This window comes from Carcharodon carcharias, chromosome 12 (assembly GCF_017639515.1).
Source record: "Carcharodon carcharias isolate sCarCar2 chromosome 12, sCarCar2.pri, whole genome shotgun sequence".
Taxonomy (NCBI): Eukaryota; Metazoa; Chordata; class Chondrichthyes; order Lamniformes; family Lamnidae; genus Carcharodon; species Carcharodon carcharias.
The window spans coordinates 18,884,087-18,905,835 of record NC_054478.1 but is presented as its reverse complement, the minus strand read 5'-3'; the positions used below and the strand labels follow the sequence as shown (position 1 = coordinate 18,905,835).

General features: G+C 45.0%; 1 protein-coding gene across 4 annotated transcripts in view; it reads right to left on the bottom strand.

The window, feature by feature from the left end:
- Nucleotides 1-21,749, bottom strand: part of nhej1 (nonhomologous end-joining factor 1) — a 254,131-nt gene that overhangs the window by 202,695 nt on the left and 29,687 nt on the right. For all 4 annotated transcript variants that reach the window (XR_005944627.1, XM_041201703.1, XM_041201702.1 and 1 more), the window contains one exon: nucleotides 11,552-11,690. Coding sequence is in view for 3 of the 4 variants with exons in the window: in XM_041201703.1 (XP_041057637.1) it covers nucleotides 11,552-11,690 (139 nt within the window). In the remaining variant the exon portion in view is untranslated. The remainder of the gene's footprint in view (nucleotides 1-11,551; nucleotides 11,691-21,749) is intronic.

Sequence of the window (21,749 nt, the reverse complement as noted above, 5' to 3'; positions counted from 1 at the left end):
ACATATCCCACACAAAGCACTGTAGTTTAAGGTGGAATGATATTACTTCGACTACTCTCAGACAAATATTTTTCCTGTAAATATGAAGGATTCTCCAATCGACTACGTCCAGCTCGAAACATCCAGAAAAAACATGCTAAAATGTCGCATTTGTTTTCGGCTGGGAAGAGGGGATTGTTACACAGACAGACACACGTGTACGCAGACACATAGACAGAAACACACACTCATACCCACACTCACATTCAGTCGAGCACAAACACGTACAACGCAGACATTTATCCACCCACAGCCAGGCATGCAGGCTGACCGACAGGTGCACATACCGAGAGACAGGCATGCAGGGGCACAGGTCAGCAGACCGACAGGCAGGGCACGCAGACCTTCCATGGCATAACCCACAGTAAGTTAGAGGATGCTCTGTTTGATGACATTAAGGCTGTTGTAAATGTGACAGGTAATGTGTTACAGGAAGTTGGTATAACAGTCATAGAAATGCACAAGTCTAAGATAGCAATGACACAGTCTTGCTTACAGCATGCTCTTCCTGCAAGCGTCATACTAACTTTCTCTAACTCGCATCAACTCAAGTGAGAGCAGCTGAGTTTTTTTTAGACATTGATATGGGAAAAGTGTAAGATAACGGGAGCTGAGGTAGAAGATCAGCCATGACATTGAATGGCGGAGCAGGGTTGAAAGGCTGAATGGCCTAACTCAGCTCTTATTTCTAATGTTCTTAAGCAACCTCTGTGTCCTCACCAGTTATCTACCTAGAATTTCAACAGGATAAGACCTCATGCACAATGTGAAAGCTATCTCATGTATCCTATGATTGGGATTGCAGCTGCCGACATTCTTTGTCATCAATTCAAGAGCATCTTATAATGTGCATGATATACTCGGGGGGCTGTGGGAAGGAGGAGGTGGCATGGCTTTGGGTCCCTCAACTGGGTCGATAATGGAAATTGCACCATATGTAATGTTGCTATTGATTGCTTCAGCACTGTCGCAACTCATCCAAACCTCTGATGTCTATATCCTATCCCTCAACCAGTCTTGCTCACCCATCATGTTTACAACATCACCCATCTGCTTACTAACCTACATTGGCTCCCAATGCCCCAATGTTTCAAATATAACATTCTCATCCTTGTGCGTTCACATCCTTCCAGGGCCACTTCCTCTCTCTATCGCTGTGACCTCCTACAACCCTCTGACTCTGGCCTCTTGTGCATCCCTGCTCCACCATTGCCAGCCTTTAGCTATCTAGTCACTACCTTGTGGAATTTCTGGCAGCAATTGTCAATGTATCAATAATTACACTGTTAAAAACAACTGCTAGTTAAAACAGGTGATGGGCATTGGTTCTTCCATCAAAACAGTATATAAATAGATGTAGCTGGAACACCCTGATGTGGGAGGTACTAAGAAGTCTGTTACACTGAAGAGCTGTTTTAAGAATAAACCAACTTGTGGAAAAGACTAGCTTTGGACTTATTCTTCAACCACAAACACTTATTGTGAATAACAGCAATTCCCATATCTGAGATATCAAATGGGTGTAATTTTATTTTACATCACACACACAAGATGGGGAGAGATTATTTCCGCTGATTGGGGCTCCAGGACAAAGGGACATCTCCTAAAAATTACAGTCAGAAGTTTGGAATGCTCTTCCTTATTGTTAACTTTGAAACCGAGACTGGTAGGTTTTTGTTGACCAATGGTATTAAGGGATGTGGGGCAAAGATGGTGTATGGGGTTAGATCACAGATTAATCATGGCTTCATTGAATGGAGGAACAGACTCGAGGGGCTAAATGGTTTCCTCCTGTTCCTATGCTGAGATGTGATCAGCATCTTGCCAGGTAGCCTTGGTGTACTCAGTGATGCAGGAGATGGTATCATCCTGTCACGTGGAATCCTGTTCCTCATGTGGGCATTCTGCAGCGGTCTTGTAACTATGGATAGATCATTGCTGCACCAAAATTGCTAAGATTTACAACTCCATATTATCAACCACCACCAACCATTCCTCAGTCCCTCGGCTGTTGAAATCTTCATCAAGGGCTTTGAAACTTTTACCCAACTATTCCTACAGTCTTCTGGCTTCTCTTCCACCTCCATAAACCTCGGTTCATCCAAAATTGTACTCTGATATTTGTACAGTAATAGGTATTTAATTGTATTGAATTGCAGGAGTTAATGTAGCTCCGTAGGTAGCGTTCCTGCCTCTGAGCCAGAAACTCCAGGTTCAAGTCCCATTCCAGGACATGCTGGCCATTACTGCGTGCAATTCTGGTCACCACATTACCGGAAGGATATGGAGGCATTAGAGAGGGTGCAGAGGAGATTTACCAGGATGCTGCCTGGTCTGGAGGTTATTAGCTATGAGGAGAGGTTGGAGAAACTCAGATTGTTCTCACTAGAGTTTACAAAATTATCAGTGGCAGACAGAGTAGATAGTCAGAAGCTTTTTCCCAGGGTGGAAGAGTCAATTACTAGGGGACATAGATTTATGGTGAGAGGAGAAAACTATAGAGGAGATGTGCGGGACAAGTTTTTTACGCAGAGGGTAGTGAGTGTCTGGAATTCTCTGCCAGAGGAGGTGGTGGAAGCAGGTACGATAGTGGTGTTTAAGAGGCAGCTTGACAAATACATAAATAGGTTGGGAATAGAGGGATACAGACCCCGGAAGTGCAAGATGTTTTAGTTGACGGGCAATATGATCGGCGCAGGTTTGGAGGGCCAAAGGGCCTGTTCCTGTGCTGTACTTTTCTTTATTCTTTGTTCTTTGAGTGTTCATGGTTCAAACAGGTTGGTAATCAGTCTACTAATCTTTTCAATACTTCCCCACTATTCCCCAAAGGAGGTATAAACGTGTGCTAAGATGAAACATAAATTAGGAAGGGGGTGGGCATTAACTGGAAATATATAGGAACAGACTGAAAACTATGGTTGTCGGGTCAAGAGATGCAAGTTTATACTTTGTACCCGTGCAGATAAAAGCTTATGAAATATGGAAAGATTGGCTCCACTTCTATCCTTCACCATCTGGCTTTCTGGAATAGAGCATGCTGCCTATAGCCTGCTCCTTACCAGGTCTCTATCATCCATTCTCTTTGTTCTTGCTGACCTACGTTAACACAACCATGGCCCAGTGGATGGCACACTTGTATTTGCACCAGAAGGTTATGGGTTTAGGCCCCATCCCAGAGACTTCAGCACAAAATCTAGGCTGAGGGAGCTCAGCCTATTGGAGATACTGGCCAGGATTTTCCCCTCGGTGATTTGGGGGTGAGGCCTACTCGCCGAGGGGAAAATGGCGCGGGATAATGTTGGGAAGAATCCCCGACGTCATCCCGGGCCATTTAAATCTTAAGGAAGGCGGGCGGACAGCGAAATCAGCTGTCCACCCGCCGACCTGTCAATGGGCAATTAAGGCCATTGACAGGCTCATTAAGAGAGTTAAATGCCCTGCCCGGCCAACCTTGAGACTGACGGGCAGGCTAGGAGCCCCAGCGGCCTGTAGGTTATTAATGAAACTTCATCCACTGGCGGGATGAAGTTTCATGATCGTTTTGAAAAATTTAATAAACTTTATGGGTTTGTTATCAACATGTCCCATCTCGTGTGACATTGTCACATGAGGCGGACATGTTAATAATTTTAAAATGTCTCTATTTTTTGACTTTACTTATCTTTCACTAAACTCCCTGAGACAGGACTTTGCCTCAGGAAGCACTGCACTCTTTCACACGCATGCGCGAAAGAGCGTACTTTGACAGCTGGGGATTCCACACACACCCACCCCCCCCCACCCAGAACAGGAAGCGCATAGTGCTTCCTGTCAGCTAGGCCACTGGACGGGACCGAATTGGCCCACCCACTCAAAATGGTGGCGGGCCCCATTTCTGTGACAGGGTTCGGCTGTCTGCCCGCCAGCCAAGGGCTAAATTCTGCCCACTGTCTTCCAGATGAGACATTCAACCAACACCCCGTCAGTTTTCTCAGGTGGACATAAAAGATACAGCGGCACCATTCAAAGAAGGAAAGGGAGGCTCTCCCCAATACCCTGGTCAATATCGATCACTCGAAAAACAGGTTATCTGATCATTATCACATTGTCGTTTGTGGGAGCTTGCTGCGTGCAAATTGGCTGCTGCATTTCCTATGTCACAACAGAGACTACAGTACTTCAGAAAGTACTGCACCAGTTGCAGAGGGCTTTGGGGACATCGTGAGGTTGTGAAAGGTGCCTTATAAATGCAAGTCCTTAATTTCCTTTCTTCTTCTGTTTGGTGATCATGGGCGAACATGGTGTAAGTGGGAAATGGCACCAGCAGGCTGGAGATGAACCGTTCCGCAGCAGAGTAAGCACTTTGTCTAGGGAAGGTTGGGGGGGGGGGGGGGGGGGGGGGGGGGGGGGGGGGGGAAGAGACAAAGTAAGGGATATGGGGATACTGGAGGAGGGCAGAGCGAACTAGATAGCAATATTCCTGACTCTGCACCAAACATTGCTGTCTCAGAGCAGAGAGAAAGTTCCCACCAGGCTCATTTTCTAGACTAATCCAGTGTCCGGTGAGACAAAGCCAGTTTGATCGCAATCCAGTCGCAAATTTACTGAGGTCACCAGTCAGTTTTTTTTTAAATGGGTGCACTCTCCAGCTTGCCTCACGTCAAGCTAAACAAAGAGCTTCGATGATGAGAAAAAAATCGTTCGGCATTTAAACAAAAATACAGACGTGGATTTAAAACCAACAGAAAGGCAGGAAAAACAAATAAAGGGATGTGAAGCCTAATCAGAAATATAACAATTTGAGGTTTTTTTTTATGAAAAGGGGGTTAGTAGCACAGAGATTCCCTCCTTTATAAGAACTTTGCAGCACCGAGAAACTACATCGACCCTTCTGGAATGATCTGTATTGCAGTCCACAATAACAACCTGCATTTATATAACACCTTTGGCACAGTAAAACGCCTCAAGGCGCTTCCACAGGAGTGCTGTCAAACAACATCTGATATTGAGCCACATAAGGAGATATTAGGACAGGTGATCGAAGGCTTGGTCAAAGAGGTTGGTTCACACAATTATTTTAAAGGAGAGAGTTTATGGAATGAATTCCAGAGCTTGGGGCCCAGGCAGCTGAAGGCACGGCTGCCAATAGTAGGGCGATTATAATCAGGGCTCAAGAGGTCAGAATTGGAGGAGTTCAGAGATCTCGGAGGATTGTAGAGCTGGAGGAGATTACTGTACAGAGATAGAAAGAGGAGAGGTCATGGAGGGATTTGAAAATAAAGATAAGAATTTTAAATTCTCAGAACAACAGTCCTCATCGCACCAGTGCTGCATCTTTCATTATCCCAACGACCATCTTGTGGACTCAGAGCAAGGTTACCAAATTACTGTCAGTGAAGGACGTTGGGCTAACTTCAAATGACAGAATTCTCCCAACTGTGAATGGATTGAGACTTCATCAAACTCATCTCCCTCACATTTGTCAGACAGCCTTTCATCCTGTCAATTCAAAATCATACAGCACAGAAAAAGAGGCCATTTGGCCCATTGTGCCTGTGCTGGCTCTTTGAAGAAGCTTTCTAGACCATAAGACATAGGAGAAGTAGGCCATTCAGCCCATCGAGTCTGCTCCGCCATTCAATGAAATCATGGCTGATCTGATAATCCTCAATCCCACTTTCCTGCCTTTTCCCCATAACCCTTGATTCCATTCCTGATTAAAAATCTGTCTATCTCAGCCTTCCAATTAGTCCCATTCCACCCTGCTCTTTCCTCATAGCTTTACAAATTTTGCTTATACAAGTTGGATAAAAAGCATTTATCCAATTTCCTTTTAAATTTATTATTCATTTGTGGGATGTGAGCATCGCTGGCGAGGCCAGCATTTATTGCCCATCCCTAATTTCCCTTCTTCAGAGGGCATTTTTTTGCTGTGGGTCTGGAGTCACATGTAGGCCAGACCAGGTAAGGGTGGTAGATTTCCTTCCCTAAAGGGCATGAGTGAACCAGGTGGGTTTTTACAACAATCGACAATGTTTTCTTGGTCATCATTAAACTTTTAATCCAGACTTTTACTGAATTCAAGTTGTCTCAAAGTGCTGAATCTGCTTGATGGAACCTGCTTCAACCATTCCAAATTCAGCGCAGCGCATTTCAGATCATAACCACTCGCTGCATTAAAAACTTGTAATCTCACCTCTGTTTTTTCCCGCCAATTATCTTAGATCTGTGTATCTTCTGGTTACTGAACTAACCACCGGTGGAAATACTTTTTCCTTATTTACTGTCACCAGAAACCGTCTGTAATTTTAATCACCTCAATTAAATTTCTGAGACAAGTACAACAAATTCTCCATTTAAAGCAGTTCCTTCATGGTGAATAAATAGCATCATCCCTGGGTTGTGGCACTTGCTGGGTTTAGTCGGCTTTTTGTTATGTCTTCAGAAAAATTCAATTAAGAAAACATTGCTTGAAGACTAGGCTAAAATGCTGATATGTGAAGACTGAGTCATCAAGTGCCAGGAATACTTGACCCAGTCTACAACCACAGAGATGCTGTTACATGTGGGTTATGAGGGTGGAGAATGCCCACTCAAGAGATCCTGGTATACAACAGCAAAAACTTTACATGCAAAAACTTTGCATTTATAGAGTGCCTTTGCACTGTAGACCGATCACCTAACAATATTTGATACCCAGCCACAGCTGACCAAATGCTGGGTTAACAAGGTAGGTTTTAAGAAGCGTCTTAAAGCACGCAAAGAGATTTAAGGAGGAATATTGCCAAGTCTTGGGCCCAAACAGCTGAAAGCCCAATGGTGCAGCGAAGAAAATTAGAGATCCATAAGAGACCTGAATTAGAGGAGCGCAGAAAGTTAGGGCTCTTAACAGCTGAAGAAAACTTTTAATGACATGAATGCAATGCCAATCAATTCAGCTGATCAAGGAACCAATTTAAACTGTTCAATCTCATTTCTATATATATCTAATTATTCTTAGGGATTTTTTGTTTTAAAGTACACACTTTTACATTGTCTCTTTAGTCTCTCTCTTAATCCAGACTTTCCCCCTCTCTTTATTCCTCTTTTTGTACCTTAATATCCAACTTGACTCTAATTCAATCTATTTTCTTCTCTGTCGTTCCTCTGTTTCTTTCTCAATCCTTAATTCTCATTTGGTTAAGGAATTAGACTGTTGGTCCCCTCTTTCACCATGGTTCCAGATGCCCTGCTTCCCTCACTGTGCCATTGCAATTCCAATACTGCAATTCCAGTAAGTTACAACATCAATTATATGCCATAAAAATATAAAAAATAGAAGGGCTAGGCCATATGACCCCTTAACCCTGCTCTGCCATTCAATAAGATCAGGGCTGGTCTTCTGCCTCAGAGACACATTCCTGCCCATTCTCCTTTATTCCCTGAGACACCAAAATTCTGTCCATCACAGTCTTAAATGTATTCAATGATGGAATATCCACAACCCTCTGGGGTAGAGAATTCTAAAGATTCACTTTTTTAGTGAAGGAATTTCTCCTTATCTCGGTACTAAATGATTGACCTCCTCCCTGCTCCTGGCCCCCCCTCCCCCCACCCCCCATCCACCACCAAACATAAACAAAAACATTTTAATTCCTACAACATAGCAATTTATAAGAGATAATGTTTGGCACATTGTAGATGTTTGCAGTAAACATTTAAGAAAAAATATGGAAGACTTGTATTTTTGCAGCACCTTTCACGGTCTCAACTTTTTTTTTTATTCATTCATGGGATGTGACCTTGGCTGGCTGGGCCAGCATTTGTTGCCCCTTGAGAAGGTGGTGGTGGTGAGCTGCCTTCTTGAACCACTGCAGTCCATGTGGTGTAGGTACACCCACAGTGCTGTTAGGGAGGGAGTTCCAGGATTTTGAACCAGCGACAGTGAAGGAACAGTGATATATTTCCAAGTCAGGATGGTGAGTGACTTGGAGGGGAACTTCCAGGTGGTGACGTTCCCATCTATCTGCTGCCCTTGTCCTTCTAGGTAGTAGAAGTCGTGGGTTTGAAAGGTGCTGTCTAAGGAGCCTCGGTGAAATCCTGCAGTGCATCTTGTAGATGGTACACACTGCTGCTACTGTGTGTTGGTGGTGGAGGGAGTGAATGTTTGTGGATGTGGTGCCAATCAAGCGGACTGCTTTGTCCTGGACAATGTCAAGCGTTTTGAGTGCAGTAGGTGCTGTACTCATCCAAGCAAATGGGGAGTATTCCATGACACTCCTGGCTTGTAGATGGTGGACAGCTTTAGGGAGTTAGGAGGCGAGTTACCCGTCGCACGGTTCCTAGCCTCTGACCTGCTCTTATAGCCACAGTATTTATATGGCTAGTCCAGTTCAGTTTCTGGTCAATAGTAACCCCATGATGCTGATAGTGGGAGATTTAGTGATGGTAATGCCACTGAACATCAAGGACCGATGGCTGGATTCTCTCTTGTTGGAGATGGTCATTGACTGACACTTGTGTGGTGTGAATGTCACTTGCCACTTGTCAGCCCAAGCCTGGATATTGTCCAAGTCTTGCTGCATTTGGACACGGACTGCTTCAGTATCTAAGGAGTTGCAAATGGTGCCAAACATTGTGCAATCATCTGCAAACATTCCCACTTCTAACCTTATGATGGAAGAAAGGTCATTGATGAAGCAGCTGAAGGTGGTTGGGCCTGGGACTCTACCCTGAGGAACTCCTGCAGTGATGACCTGGAGCTGAGATGACTGACCTCCAACAACCACAACCATCATCCTTTGTGCTGGGTATAACTCCAACCAGCGGAGAGTTTTCTCCCTGATTCCCACTGATTGCAGTTTTGCTAGGTCTCCTTGATGCCACACTCAGTCAAATGCTGCCCTAATGTCAAGGGCAGTCACTCTCACCTCACCTCGGGAGTTCAGCTTTTTTGTCCATGTTTGAACCAAGGCTGTAATGAGATCAGAAGCTGAGTGGTCCTGGTGGAACCCAAACTGGGCATCAGTGAGCAGGTTATTGCTAAGCAAGTGCTGCTTGATAGCACTGTTGATGACCCCTTCCGTTTCTTTACAGATGATCGGGAGTAGACTGATGGGGCGATAATTGGCCGGGTTGGATTTGTCCTCCTTTTTGCATACAGGATACACTTGGGCAATTTTCCACATAGCCGGGTAGATGCCAGTGTTGTAGCTGTACTGGCTAGGGGTGTAGCAAGTTCTGGAGCACAAGTCTTCAGTACTTTTGCCAGAATATTGTCAGGGCCCATAGCCTCTGCAGTATTCAGGGCCTTCAGCCATTTCTTGATATCACATGGAGTGAATTGAATTGGCTGAATTCTGGCATCTGTGATGCTGGGGACCTCCGGAGGAGGCCGAGATAGATCATCCACTCGGCATTTCTGGCTGAAGATTGTAGCAAATGCTTCAGCCTTATCTTTTGCATTGATGTGCTGGGCTCCTCCATCATTGAGGATGGGGATATTTGTGGAGCCTCCTCCTCCAGTGAGTTGTTTAATTGTCCACCACCATTCACGACTGGATGTGACAGGACTGCAGAGCTTAGATCTGATCCATTGGCTGTGGGATCGCTTAGCTCTATCACTTGCTGCTTATGTAGTTTAGCACTCAAGTAGTCCTGTGTTATAGCTTCACCGGGTTGACACATCATTTTTAGGTATGCCTGGTGTTGCTCCTGGCATGCCCTCCTGCACTCTTCATTGAACCAGTGTTGATCCGCTGGCTTGATGGTAATGCTAGAGTGGGGAATATGCCAGGCCAAGAGGTTACAGATTGAGTTTGAGTACAGACAGTTCGAGTGAGACAGCTCTCCCAATTTTGGCACTAGTCCACAGATGGTAGTAAGGAGGACTTTGCAGGGTTGACAGGGCTGTGATTGCTGTTGTCGTTTCCAGTGCCTAAGTCGATGCCGGGTGGTCCATCCAGTTATATTCCTTTTTTGTAACTTTGTAGCGGTTTGATACAACTGAGTGGCTTGCTAGGCCATTTCAGAGGGCATTTAAGAGTCAACCACATTGCTGTGGGTCTGGAATCACATCTAGGTCAGACTAGGTAAGAACAACAGATTTCCTTCCCTAAAGGACAATAGTGAACCAGATGGGTTTTTACAACAATCGACAATGGTTTCATGGTCATCATTAGACTTTTAATTCCAGATTTTTATGGACGTCAAGTTGTCTCAAAGTGCTTTACAGACAATTATGTATTTTTGAAGCGTAGTCACTGTTATAATGTAGAAAACCTGGAAGTCATTTGCACACAAGCGACCCCCACAAACAGCAAAACAATAATGGCCAAGTGATTTTTTAGTGATCACGGTTAAGGGATAAATGTTGGCCAGGACACTGGCAATAACTCCCAAGCTCTTCTTTGAAATAATGTCAGGGGATCTTTTACAGCCATCCAAGAGAGCAGGCTGGGAACTTGGTTTAACATTGCAACTGAAATACTGCACCTCCGACAGTGTAGCAGTCCCTCAGTCCTAACACTGGGATGTCAGTCTGGATTACACACTCATGTCTTTGGAGTGGGCCTTAAACCCACAATCCTCTGACACAGGTAAAAAATAACTAACCACTGAGCTAAGCATGCCGCTCATTTTTTGGGGATGGAGAGGGCAAGGTGGGGGAAATCAAACCAACTCGATTCTCAGCTGACATCCAATAGCAATACCAGCACAGGCCACATGATAGCAACTGTTTGTCCCTCTGCAGCCCATCAAGGCAACTGTACCAGTTCTGCCATGGTCCTGGCTGAGGTCAACTAACTGCACATACCCTGGAAGCAAATCCAGAAATGTTTTATTTTGCATGGATAATGGAGAGGGATTACCCACATTTATCCTCCTACCAACACTAACAAAAGGAGATTAATGTTTGTGCTGCGGAAATTGGCTGCAGTGTTCAGCTACTCTGGGCTGTATCAATGGTGCTATACGATGCAAGTTTGGTATTTCTAATGGGGCTTGACATCCTCTGTCCCTTTCATGCTAGACAAGTGTAAAGGCTGTGGTTCAGTTGGAGGCACTCTCGCCTCTCAGTCAGAAGGTAGTTGGCTCAAGTCCCAAGCTGGGACTAGAATACAAAATCTCCGCTGACACTTCAGGACAGAGGGAGTGCTTTGCATCGTTGCAGATGGCATCTTTTGAATGGGAGCTTAAACTGAGCCCTGTCTGCCCTCTCAGGTGAATGTAAAGGTCCCACAGCAGTATTCTGAAGTACAGCAAGGGAACTCTCCCCAGTGTCTTAAGTCAATATTTATCTCCTAACCGAGGGGTCTGGAAAACAGATCAGCTGGTCGCTGTCACATTGTTATTTGTAGGAGCTTGCTGTACACAAATTGGCTTTCACGTTTCCTATATTACAACAGTGACTATACTTTACAAGTATATTATTGGCTGTAAAGCACCATGGGACATCCTGAGGGTTTTTTTCTCTCTGTCTCTCCAAGTCTACCATTATTTATTCAGCTTGGTAAACCCAGGTTCTTGCTACCGATTACCACAAAGTCCTCACCTCTACTGAGCGTAGCACCGTTTTCCTTGTAGTCGAGAATCTCTGCATCTTTCCTTTCCAAGAGCAGCATCAGGTCTCGAGTCTGTCTATGCAAAGCTTGCATCATATTCAGCAATGGGCAGATCATGTGACAGGAGACCTACAGATGATGCAGGGGGACGAAAGGGATTGGTTACATCACCTAATGGTACAAGTCTTACCTGACCACAGAGCAGCCAAACGTGGTGTAATGATGCCCAGTGCAGAACTGTTTAAAGCCATTTGTAAGTTCTGTGCACTCCTCATTAATACTGATAGAACCATGAAATTTCCGAGCGCAGTAAGAGGCTATTGGGCCCACCAGGCCAGTTCTGGCTCTCTGTGCAGCGTTAGTCCCATTTTCCTGCACTTTCCCCACACAATCCTAAGAGTTTACTTTCTCCAGTATTTTATCCACTTCCCTTTAAAAAGCCATCATGGATTCCACTTCAAGTAGGGCACCCCATGTCTCTTATTTAATTCATTTTGGATACGGGCATCATTGGCAAGGTCAGCGCTTAATGCCATCCCCAGCTGCCTCCTGAGGAGGAGGTTGTCAGCCACTTTCTTGAACCCTGTAGTCAAGGTGCGCTACGTTGCGACTAGGTAGGGAGTTTTAGGATTTTGAACCAGGGACAATGAAGGAACGGCCAACATATTTTTATTCTAACAACCCTCTGCACAGATGAATTCCCTTCTGTTCTTTTGGTAATGATCAATTATAAGCTGGGGAGTTTGAAAAGGCATTTCTCTATTGCATGGAGCTTGGTGTGTTCAATTATGAAGACATTTCAATGTCTGCTCTACCTCTTCCTGTGTCAGCCATGGCTCAGTTGGTAGCACTCTCACCTCTGAGTCAGAAAGTTCAAGTCTCTCCTCAGAGCATGAGCACAAAATCAAGACTGACACTTCAATGCAGTACTGAGGGAGTTCTGCGTTGTCAGAGGTGCAGTCCTTCGGATGAGGCATTATAGCAAGGCTCTGCCTACCCTTTCAAGCGGATGTAAAAGATCCCATAGCCAATATTTGTCTTTCAATCAACATCACAGAAACAGATCGCCTGGTCATTATAATGTTGCTGTTTGTGAGAGTTTGCTGTGCGTAAATTGATACTCAAGTTGTACCAAATGCAATTTACGGTTAAAATTCTGTGATCTTTTGCAATGCTTTAGCCAACTTCAGGCAAATTATGCAGAGACAGCCAAAGCAACCAAACAGAAACTCTAGGTAGCTGTCTAATGTGGAAATAAGCTGGGTAGATCAGAAAGGTTCGAAGTGCCATCTTTGGTCTGTGTTGTCTTGGTTGATTTCAAATGTTGCTGGTTCAGTTGCTATGTTGGCTCCGGTACGATGGAGATATATCGTGTGTTTTTGGGGGGGTCAGTAATTAGTTTGCCACTGTGCTCTTTTTGGGATGCTGTGGCTCCTGCTGAAAACGGTGCCCTGTGCGGCTGTCTACAAACAGTGATGCAGGTACAGCAAATAGTTAGGAAAGCAAATGGAATGTTGTTGTTTATTGCAGGGGGAATGGAATATAAAAGTAGGGGTGTTTTACAGATATACAGGACATTGGTGAGACCACATCTGGAATACTGTAAAGTTTTGGTCTCCTTATCTGAAAACGGATACAACTGCGTTAGAAACAGTTGAGTAGATTTACTTGACTCATTCCTGGGACGAAGGGCTTAACCTATGAAGAAAGGTTGAACAGGTTGGGCCTATACCCACTGGAGTTTGGAAGAATGAGAGGTGATCTTATTGAAACGTATAAGATCCTGATGAGACTTGATAGGGTGGATGCTGGGAGGATGTTTCCTCTTGTGGGGGAGGCTAGAACTAGAGGACACAGTTTAAGAATAAACAGTCTCCCTTTTAAGGCTGAGAGGAGAAGAATTTTTTTCGCAGAAGGTGGTTAGTCTGTGGAATTCTATTCTGCAGAGAGCTGTGGAGGCTGGGTCATTGAATTCGTTCAAGGCTAAGTTGGACAGATTTTGATAGACAAGGGAGTCAAAGGTTACAGGGGGCAGACAGGAGAGTGGAGTTGAGACACAACCAGATCTGCCATGATGTTAATTGAATGGTGGAGCAGGCTCGAAGGGCTGACTAGCCTGCTCCTGTTTCTGAGTCCTATGTCCTATGTTCCTAAGTGGTCAGATAGTCTACTGATGATCCACTATGCAAATTATATCCCGGTACAAGTTAACTTCTTCAAAAGGAAGCAATTTTTTTTTTTATAAGTGAAGGGAGCAGGGGGTGAAAGGATATTGCTTAACACGGTCAGTTTTTTTAGGTGCCATGTACGGTAGACAGAGTTTGGTCATCAGAGAAAGTCGTAATTTCATGATTTTGCAAAGAATTGAGAAGAAACAGCATTACTTTCCAACACTGTGACATGAAATCATTCACAGGCACACTTGTAAAAATTACATGTATATATAAATGTGATGCAAGGTGCAGCCTTGCCACAGCCTGCTGATCAGTATCAGAATGAATAATTATGAGGTTTCCAGCAGCAAATAAATTGAGGTTTAGAAAAGCGTCTCAAATCAAATAACATGAAGTTTCACATTTTTTAGTATTTGGTCACTTCAGTCCCAGGTTCCTCAAAAACCAACATTGGCTGCAGTCTTTGTGTTGGATGTGGTCAGTCTCCTGGCCCTCAGTGACCGCATAAGTCTGGACTAAACACAGCCAATGGTACATCACGCCTCCCCTCATGGGCGTCGCCACAAGTTAATACCTTACCACCAATCACCCTCAATGTTGACTAACAGTTTCGGCCGTGGCTCAGTGAGTAAGTGTCTCGCCTCTGAGTCAGAAGTTTGTGTGTTCAAGTCCCACTCCAGGGACTTGAACACAAAATCCAGGCCAACACAGTAAGTGCAGGACTGTGGAGGGCTGCACTGTCGGAGGTGTCGCTCCTCAAATGAGGCCTTAAACAGAGGTACCGTCCGTTCTCTCAGGTGGGCACGAAGGTTTCCACAGCATTATTTCTAAGAATAGGATAGGACTTCAGCTGGTGTACAAACCAATACTTATCCCTCAATCAAAATCACTTAAAAAAACTGCTGATCCGGTCATCGTCACATCGCAATTTGTGGGATCTTGCTGGGCGCAAACTGGCTGCCGCTTTTCCTACATTACAACAGCCTTCAAAAGTAATTTTACTTCAAAAGAGCTGTTACTGACCTCATCTCCTCTGGAGATCTTCCTCCCACAGCTTCCAAGCTCATAGTCACACAACCTCGGACGGCCCGCTTCTACCTCCTACCCAAAAGCCACAAACAGGACTGTCCCGGCAGACCGATCATGTCAGCCTGTTCCTTCCCCACGGAACTCATTTCTTGCTATCTTGACTCCATTCTCTCTCCCCTTGCCCAGTCCCTTCCCACTTACATCCGTAGCTCCTCTGACACCCTGCATCGTAACAATTTCCAGTTCCCGGGCCCCAAACGCCTCCTCTTCACCATGGACGTCCAATCCCTGTACACCTCCATCCCCCACCAGGATGGTCTGAGGGCCCTTAGCTTCTTCCTCGAACAAAGGCCCCAACAATCCCCATCCACCACTACTCTCCTCCGTCTGGCTGAACTTGTTCTCACACTGAACAATTTCTCCTTCAACTCCTCTCACTTCCTCCAAATAAAAGGTGTGGCTATGGGTACCGTCATGGGCCCCAGTTATGCCTGTCTCTTTATGGGATACGTAGAACATTTCTTGTTCCAGTCCTACTCCGGCCCCCTCCCACAACTCTTTCTCTGGTATATCAATGACTGCTTCGGTGCTGCTTCATGCTCTCGTCTGGACTTGGAAAAATTTATTAATTTTGCTTCCAATATCCACCCCTCCATCATTTTCACATGGTTCATTTCTGACACTTCTCTTCCCTTCCTTGACCTCTCTGTCTCAATTTCTGGTGATAGACTGCCCACCAATATTCATTACAAGCCTACCAACTCCCACAGCTACCTTGACTATACCTCCTCACACCCCGCTTCCTGTAAGGACTCCATCCCATTCTCTCAGTTTCTTCGCCTCTGTCGCATTTGTTCTGATGATGCCACTTTAAAAAACAATTCCTCTGACATGTCTTCCTTCTTCTTTAACCGAGGTTTTCCACCCACGGTGATTGACAGGGCCCTCAACCGTGTCCGGCCCATCTCCTGCGCATCCGCCCTCACACCTTCCTCTCCCTCCCAGAACCATGATAGGGTCCCCCTTTTCCTCACTTATCACCCCACCAGCCTCCGCATTCAAAGGATCATCCTCCATCATTTCCTCCAACTCCAGCATGATGCCACCACCAAACACATCTTCCCTTCACCCCCCCCAGCGGCGCTCCGCAGGGATCGTTCCCTCCGGGACACCCTGGTCCACTCCTCCATCACCCCCTACACCTCAACCCCCTCCCACAGCACCTTTCCAAGAAACCGCAGAAGGTGTAACACCTGCCCCTTTACCTCCCCCCTCCTCACCGTCCAAGGGCCCAAACTTCCTTTCAAGTGAAGCCATGCTTCACTTGCACTTCCCTCAATTTAGTCTACTGCATTCGCTGCTCCCAATGCGGTTTCCTCTACATTGGAGAGACCAAACACAGACTGGGTGACCACTTTGTAGAACACCTTCGGTCTGTCTGCAAGCATGACCCAGACCTCCCTGTCGTTTGCCATTTCAACACTCCACTTGCTCTCATGCCCACATGTCTGTTCTTGGCCTGCTGCAATGTTCCACTGAAGCTCAACGTAAACTGGAGGAACAGCACCTCATCTTCCGACTAGGCACTTTACAGCCTTCTGGACTGAATATTGAGTTCAACAACTTCAGATCATGAACTCTCTCCTCCATCCCCCCCACCCCCTCCTCTTTTCCAATCTCGCTTCTTTCCAATAATTTATATATATTTTCCTTTTCCTACATATTTCCATTATTTTTAAATGTATTTCCATCCATTGTTTTATCTCTACCTTTTAGCCTATTTTGATGCCTTCCCCCCACCCCACCCCCACTAGGGCTAACTGTACCTTACTTGTCCTGCTTTCTACCCTTAATGTCACCTATTAGCACATTTCTTAGCTAATATCACCACCATCAACACCTTTCTGTCCTTTTGTCTATGACATCTTTTGACAATCTCCACCTATCACTGGCCCTCTATCCAGCTCTACCTGTCCCACCCCCCCTTAAACCAGCTTATATTTCACCTCTCTTCTATTTTTCCTTAGTTCTGTTGAAGAGTCATACGGACTCGAGACGTTAACTGAGTTCCTCTCCGCAGATGCTGTCAGACCTGCTGAGTTTTTCCAGGTATTTTTATTTTTGTTCAAAAGTGTTTTGTTGGCTTTAACATATTTTCAGATGCCCTGAGGTTGTGAAAGGCATTTTCCCCCAAGTTAACTTAGGAACAGGATTAGGCCGTTTAGCCTGTTCTACTACTCAGTCCAGGTCGTGATCTGTGACCTAACTCCATATCCCCGCTGAAGTTGAGAGCGAAGTTTCATTGCCCCTGGTGCAGCACTGTGTAAACCGGTTAGGCATGATAAAAGCAAAATACTACGGGTGCTGGAAATCTGAAACAAAAACAAAAATTGTCGGAACAACTCAGCACGTCTGACAGCATCTATGGAGAGGAAGACAGAGCCAACGTTTCGAGTCCATATGACTCTTCATCAGAAGAGTTATTTAGGTGTGAAGCTGTTAGATGTGGTTAGGTGTGAAGTGCTTTTGAGTACCATTTAACACAGTCACCCATCTGTTCGCTAATAAAACTCCCATGTGCTCTTGGACTTTGATTAACACTGGCAAGGCTGCTTTGATTGCCAGTTTCCAATTGCCCTAGGGAGTAGGCCTTCTATATCAATTGTTCTTTCACAACTGGGCCAGCTTAGTCAATAATTTGGCTTCATGAGCATTCCCTACATTCATCTTTCCACCACTGCCGGCCGTACCTTCAGTTTCTTTAGCCCTAAGCTCTGGAGTTCCTTCCCGAAGCCTCACTGTCCCTCAACCTCTCCCTACTCCTTTAAGATTTTCCTTAAAACTTATCCCTTTCACCAAGCTCTTTGGCCACCTGTCCCTGTCCTCATACATAAGGGGGGGGGGGGGGGGGGGGGGGGGGGGGGGAGAGGCATGTGATGTGGTATCAATTTTTTTGTCTGATAATGTCCCTGTGAAGCACCTTTTACTGTGTTTACTGTGTTAATAGTGTTACATAAATGCAAGTTGTTACACAGCGGGCAATGGCATGTATTTCAGAACATGTAGGAAAACTGTAGGTTCCATTGCCGGAACCAGATGAGTGTTAACAGGAAACCCAACAACTTATAAGCTGCCAATAAACTACCAAATTTACTGACTTTCAATGAGAGTGACTTGCCAACCAATCAGCTCTCTTTTCTCACGCAGTATATATTGCTGGTCCCTTTGAGATTTAGCATTCTTGTGCCTGACCTGATGAGTGCAAGATGAAGAGCTTTGACAACATGTCTTTATTTTCAACAATACTCCAGTTCCGTACTACCAAGTGACTATTTGACTTTCAAAACTACCGATGATGGGATTTGAACTCAGAACCTCTGTGTCGCTCATCCACATCACACGACGGTGCTCACAGTTAAAAAATCACTACAAAGAGTTTTCATGTCAACATACTATGAACATACATGCTACAAAAAAATTAGACTTTTAAGGGATGCCAAACGATGTCCTTAGCCTGCTGATGCTCGATATTTGGTCACAAGCTCCTCTGGAAGCCTAGTCAGCAGGTTTCAAAAAGCAGGCTCAAAGTTACCGAAGGCTTCTGGCCGTTTGCCATTTGAATTGTCTGCCCCCCCTCCCACTCTGACCTCTCTGTCCTAAAATGTTTCTATGAAGCTAAAGGAGCAACACCTAATTTTTCAATTAGGTACCTTAAAGCCTTCCAGGCTCAACAGTGAGTTCAATAATTTCAGATCAACCTCTGACTGATAGAATGGTTTACAGGTCAGGAGGACATCATTTGGCTCGTTGAGTCCATGTCTGCAAGAACAATTTACTAATCTCATCACCACCCCCCCCCACCCCTTCCTGTAGCCCAGCATTTTTTTTCTCCATTCAGGTGCTTATCCAATTTTCCTTTGAAAGCTAAAATTGAATCTGCCACCACCACACTCTCAGGCAGTGCATTCCAGAGTGTGACCACTGGCTGCTTAAAAAATATTTTCCTCGTGTCGCTATTGCTTCTTCTGCCAATCACCTTAAGTTGGTATCTTCAGATTCTTGACCCTTCCACCAATGGGAACATCTACCCTGTCCAGAACCCTTACGATTTTGAACACCTCTGTCAAATCTCCTCTCAACCTTCTCTTCTCCAAGGAGAACAGCCACAGCTTCTCCAACCTATCCATGTAACTGAATTTCCCCCATCCTTGGAAACATTCCAGTAAATTTTTTCTGCAATCTCTCTAAAGCCTTCAAATCCTTCGTAAAGTGTGGTGGCCATAATTGGACCCAATACTCTAGTTGAGGCCAAACTCACATTTGATGAAGGTTCATCAATGATTTCTTGCTTGTGTACTCTATGCCTCTATTTACAAAGCCAAAGATTCCATATGCTTCTAGCCACTTTCTCAACCTGTCCTGCCACCTCCACTGATTCGTGCACATATACCCCTAGGTCCCTCTGCTCCTGTACCCGCTTTAGAATTGTATCCTTCAGTTTAGTTGGGCGGGTTGTCTTATGAGGAAAGGTTGGACAGGTTAGGCTTGTATCCACTGGAGTTTAGAAGAGAAAGAGGTGACTTAATTGAAATCTTTAAGATGCTGAGGTGGATGTGGAGAGGATGTTTCCTCTTGTGGGAGAATCTAGAACTAGGAAACACTATTTAAAAATAAGGGGTCGACCATATAAAACAGAGATAAGTAGAATTTTATTCTCTCAGAGTTGTGAGTCTTTGGAACTCTCTTCCTCAAAAGGTGATGGATGCAGAGTCTGAATATTTTTAAGGCAGAGCTAGATAAATTCTTGATTTACAAGGGGGGGGTGAAATGTTATGGGGGTAGGCAGGAATGTGGGGTTGAGTTTACATTCAGATCAGCTACGATCTTATTAAATGGCGGAGCAGGCTCGAGGAGCCGAGTGGACCACTCCTGCTCCTAATTCGTATGTATGTATGTTTATATTGTCCCTTCTTGTTCAACTATTGCTCTCATTGTTTTCTAGATGGAAGCTAGTAATGATTCTGTTCATCTAATCTCTCAACATCCACCATATCACAGACCTATGCTTTTGATCTTTCTTCCCCTCCCTGCCTTTGTAACTCTTTCGAGTACAAACCCGTTTCCATCTGTTTCAGATGAAGTTACATTGTTTCATAGTTTGCCATTGTGAGATTTGAACTCTTGATTTTGGGGTTACAAACCCAGTACCATAACCACTTGGCTATTTAGGCCAAGCTCCCTGCCTTTGTAACTCTTTCGAGTACAAACCTGTTTCCATCTGTTTCAGATGAAGTTACATTGTTTCATAGTTTTGCCATTGTGAGATTTGAACTCTCGATCTCAGGGTTACAAACCCAGTACCATAACCACTTGGCTATTTAGGCCAAGCCTCCCTGCCTTTGTAACTCTTTCGAGTACAAACACGTTTCCATCTGTTTCAGATGAAGTTACATTGTTTCATAGTTTGCCATTGTGAGATTTGAACTCTTGATTTTGGGGTTACAAACCCAGTACCATAACCACTTGGCTATTTAGGCCAAGGCAAAGTTACATTGTTGCATAGTTTGCCATTGTGAGATTTGAACTCTTGATCTTGGGGTTACAAACCCAGTACCATAACCACTTGGCCATTTAGGCCAAGCTAAAACCCATTTCCATCTGTTTCAGATGAAGTTAAGTTGTTTCATAGTTTGCCATTGTGGGATTTGAACTCTTGATCTTGGGGTATATAAACCCAGTACCATAACCACTTGGCTATTTAGGCCAAGCTCCCTGCCTTTGTAACTCTTTCGAGTACAAACCTGTTTCCATCTGTTTCAGATGAAGTTACATTGTTTCATAGTTTTGCCATTGTGAGATTTGAACTCTCGATCTCAGGGTTACAAACCCAGTACCATAACCACTTGGCTATTTAGGCCAAGCCTCCCTGCCTTTGTAACTCTTTCGAGTACAAACCCGTTTCCATCTGTTCCTATTCAGATGAAGTTACATTGTTTCATAGTTTTGCCATTGTGAGATGTGAACTCTTGATAGTTTTGTCATTGTGAGATTTGAACTCTTGATCTTGGGGTTACAAACCCAGTACCATAACCACTTGGCTATTTAGGCCAAGCAAATGTAACTCTTTCGAGTACAAACACGTTTCCATTTGTTCCTATTCAGATGAAATTACATTGTTTCCCATTGTGAGATTTGAACTCTTGATCTTGGGGTTACAAACCCAGTACCATAACCACTTGGCTATTTAGGCCAAGCCTCCCTGCCTTTGTAACTCTTTCAATTTCAAGTACAAACCCATTTCCATCTGTTTCAGATGAAGTTACATTGTTGCATAGTTTGCCATTGTGAGATTTGAACTCTTGATCTTGGGGTTACAAACCCAGTACCATAACCACTTGGCTATTTAGGCCAAGCCTCCCTGCCTTTGTACTTGCTTAACATCTGTTACATCACTAACTACTTCCAGCTCTGACAAAGGGTCACTGACCTCAAACATTAACTCAGTTTCTCTCTCCACAGTTGCTGCTTGCCCTGCTGAGTATTTCCAGCATCTGTTTTGCCTTTGACTGAAAGGTTAGCCTCCAATGATGAAGCAACAGGTTGATGAGATCAGTTGGGTAATCAGAAATCTGAACGAGGAAAAAGTATCACGGAAACTCTGATGGAGGCAAATAGACCCAATGAAGCGGATTGTAATTGCTCCTCTCCCCAGACAGAGAGAGAGAGAGAGGGAGGTGGGGTCAGGGGGAGAGCGGGGCCTGAAGCGGAGAGCGGGGCCAGAGGCGGGGAGCGGGGCCAGAGGCGGGGAGCGGAGCCAGAGGCGGGGAGCGGAGCCAGAGGCGGGGAGCGGGGCCAGAGGCGGGGAGCGGGGCCAGAGGCGGGGAGCAGGGAAGAGACGGGGAGAGGGGAAGAGACGGGGAGAGGGGAAGAGACGGGGAGAGGGGAAGAGACGGGGAGAGGGGAAGAGACGGGGAGAGGGGAAGAG